The sequence below is a fragment of the Sphaeroforma arctica genome, assembly GCF_001186125.1.
Source record: "Sphaeroforma arctica JP610 unplaced genomic scaffold supercont1.5459, whole genome shotgun sequence".
NCBI lineage: Eukaryota > Ichthyosporea > Ichthyophonida > Sphaeroforma > Sphaeroforma arctica.
Genome location: NW_014035099.1, coordinates 1 through 1,963, shown reverse-complemented (window position 1 = coordinate 1,963; position 1,963 = coordinate 1). Strand labels below are relative to the sequence as shown.

General features: G+C 42.3%; 1 protein-coding gene across 1 annotated transcript; it reads right to left on the bottom strand.

Moving 5' to 3' along the window:
- Positions 1-1,265: 1,265 nt before the first annotated feature.
- SARC_15008 (hypothetical protein) lies at positions 1,266-1,470 on the bottom strand (the record flags this gene model as incomplete). Its single annotated transcript, XM_014290861.1, has 1 exon — positions 1,266-1,470. A coding segment is annotated over one exon (205 nt), but the record flags the coding sequence as incomplete, so codon positions are not given.
- Between the last annotated feature and the right edge of the window lie 493 nt (positions 1,471-1,963).

The following is a 1,963-nucleotide window of genomic DNA, read 5'->3' as shown; positions in this document are numbered from 1 at the left end:
ACGATGCAAAGACATTACAGAATATGCAAAAGCGTAGATATGTAGTGCATTTAAAAACAGGTTACATCGCCATACATACCGGAAGTATATTCATGTATCTATTTTTAGCACTATTTGACGACTGTTTGCCCACAGAGCATTGACCTTCGCTAGTCTGTGTGTATGCTTTGGCATTTTCTTCGAGCTTCTCAAATTCTTTGTAGATGGACTCCTTACTCTCAGTTTGTCCCATCTTCATCGGATGTAAATAGTGACAAGCACGAATCAGATCTGACTGAATGTACTTTATATTTATTGTATTAATGTACTTGTGTGCATACATATATCTAATTTTCATGCAGAAATAGTACGTGACTATATGTGCGCGTCTAAAACCGTTTTTGAAGTGCTTTGTATACGTCCTATCAATCCCCTATTGAGAAGTATCTAAGCACGTTTAACTGAGCTTGCGAGTTTAATAGATACATTGAAATAACTACCTATTGTACTATATATATATTTAAATACACCGCAGCGGAACCACAGAGGATTCAGGATACAATCGCTCACAATCAATGAGTCTATCTGGGACGTAGTGGTCTCTTGGGGGGGGGGCCTCACAGTTCATACAGTGGTAGTCGGTAGGGTCTTGATGTATCGTATCGTATCGAGTTTAATCAAGATTACCACATACATACTCCGTCCTAAACTATGTCGTGTATTAATTGATGGCGTACGCTACAAGCCATACCAGAACGATGATTAGTATAAGACATGTCGTAAACTAAATTAATCAGTTAGTCTCTCGCTGACGTGAGCAAGCCATACTCTTGGTTTGTGCTGACGTGTCACGATTTTATTTCTATTTTTTTACTAACTTTTCTTCGATCTATTTTAAATTGTTTCTTTTGTAAAAACAAAAGAACATGGACTGAGACTTTTATTTAGGCCGAAGTTGCTGTGACTGCGAGTTGAGACTTGAGTCAACTCTATGAGTCAACTCTTAACTGAAGTCTATTTACACAGTCTCTTGAGTCTTGACTCTTGAGACTGTGATTGTGTGAGTGTGCGAGTCACTGAGTGAAAGACTAACCGCCGTCTGTGGAGTGTGTGCAGTGTGACTCTCTCAGTCTCGTGCTGTGAGCCTGTGACTGTGTTTTCTCTCTCAAAGAGAGTGTTCAGACTTCAGTGACCAGTGTACACATTACACAACTATAGAGCGGCATACATAGCCCTCACATGTAGTGTAAATACATACATATTGTATTTAGGTGAGTGCCTAACGGTCAGTGGAGTACGGAGTCAGGACTCAGTAGAGTAGAGTGTGGACTGCCTGTGGCCTGTGTAGCACTGTGTGCTGTTTGGCGCCCGTTGTCCGGTATGCCCCAGGGCCCAGGCCCAGAGGCCCGGGCCAGGGCTACAAGCGAGGGCGGGAGGCCTCTAGAGAGAGTCCCAGAGGACGCAAACCGCAGTGAAACTGTGGGTGTTAGTCTGTTAGGGAGAGATATAGGGTTTCCGGAAAGTCCGAAACTCAGAACTTTTTGAGTTTGAGTGACCGTGGGGCGTATTTAGGAGTCCGTTGTCACCTGTCACTTGTCCGTGTCAGAAGACTATGGTCTGACGTTTCTACTCGCGTTACGGATTAACGTTTCATCTCACGGGGAGAAACGTGTAATATTTTTTAATTTTTTTAAATAAATACATGGAAGATTTCTTGCTACGTATTTATGTACTTTATTTATAGGTGTGTATCATCGCATTGACATCTACATTCCTAGTTTGCCCTATAAAAATCGCGTACAGGTTACAGATTACGTTAAGGGATGGCGGCTCTCTCGAAGCGCACTCTTGTGACAATGGTAGTGGTCACCCTGCTGCTCATTGTGAAACTAGCTGTAAGTATCACATAACAGAGTGCACCTTCTCAGCATTTTGGTTGTATACGTGATGCTGTCAATAAAAGCGAGCTTATATAGAGAGAGAG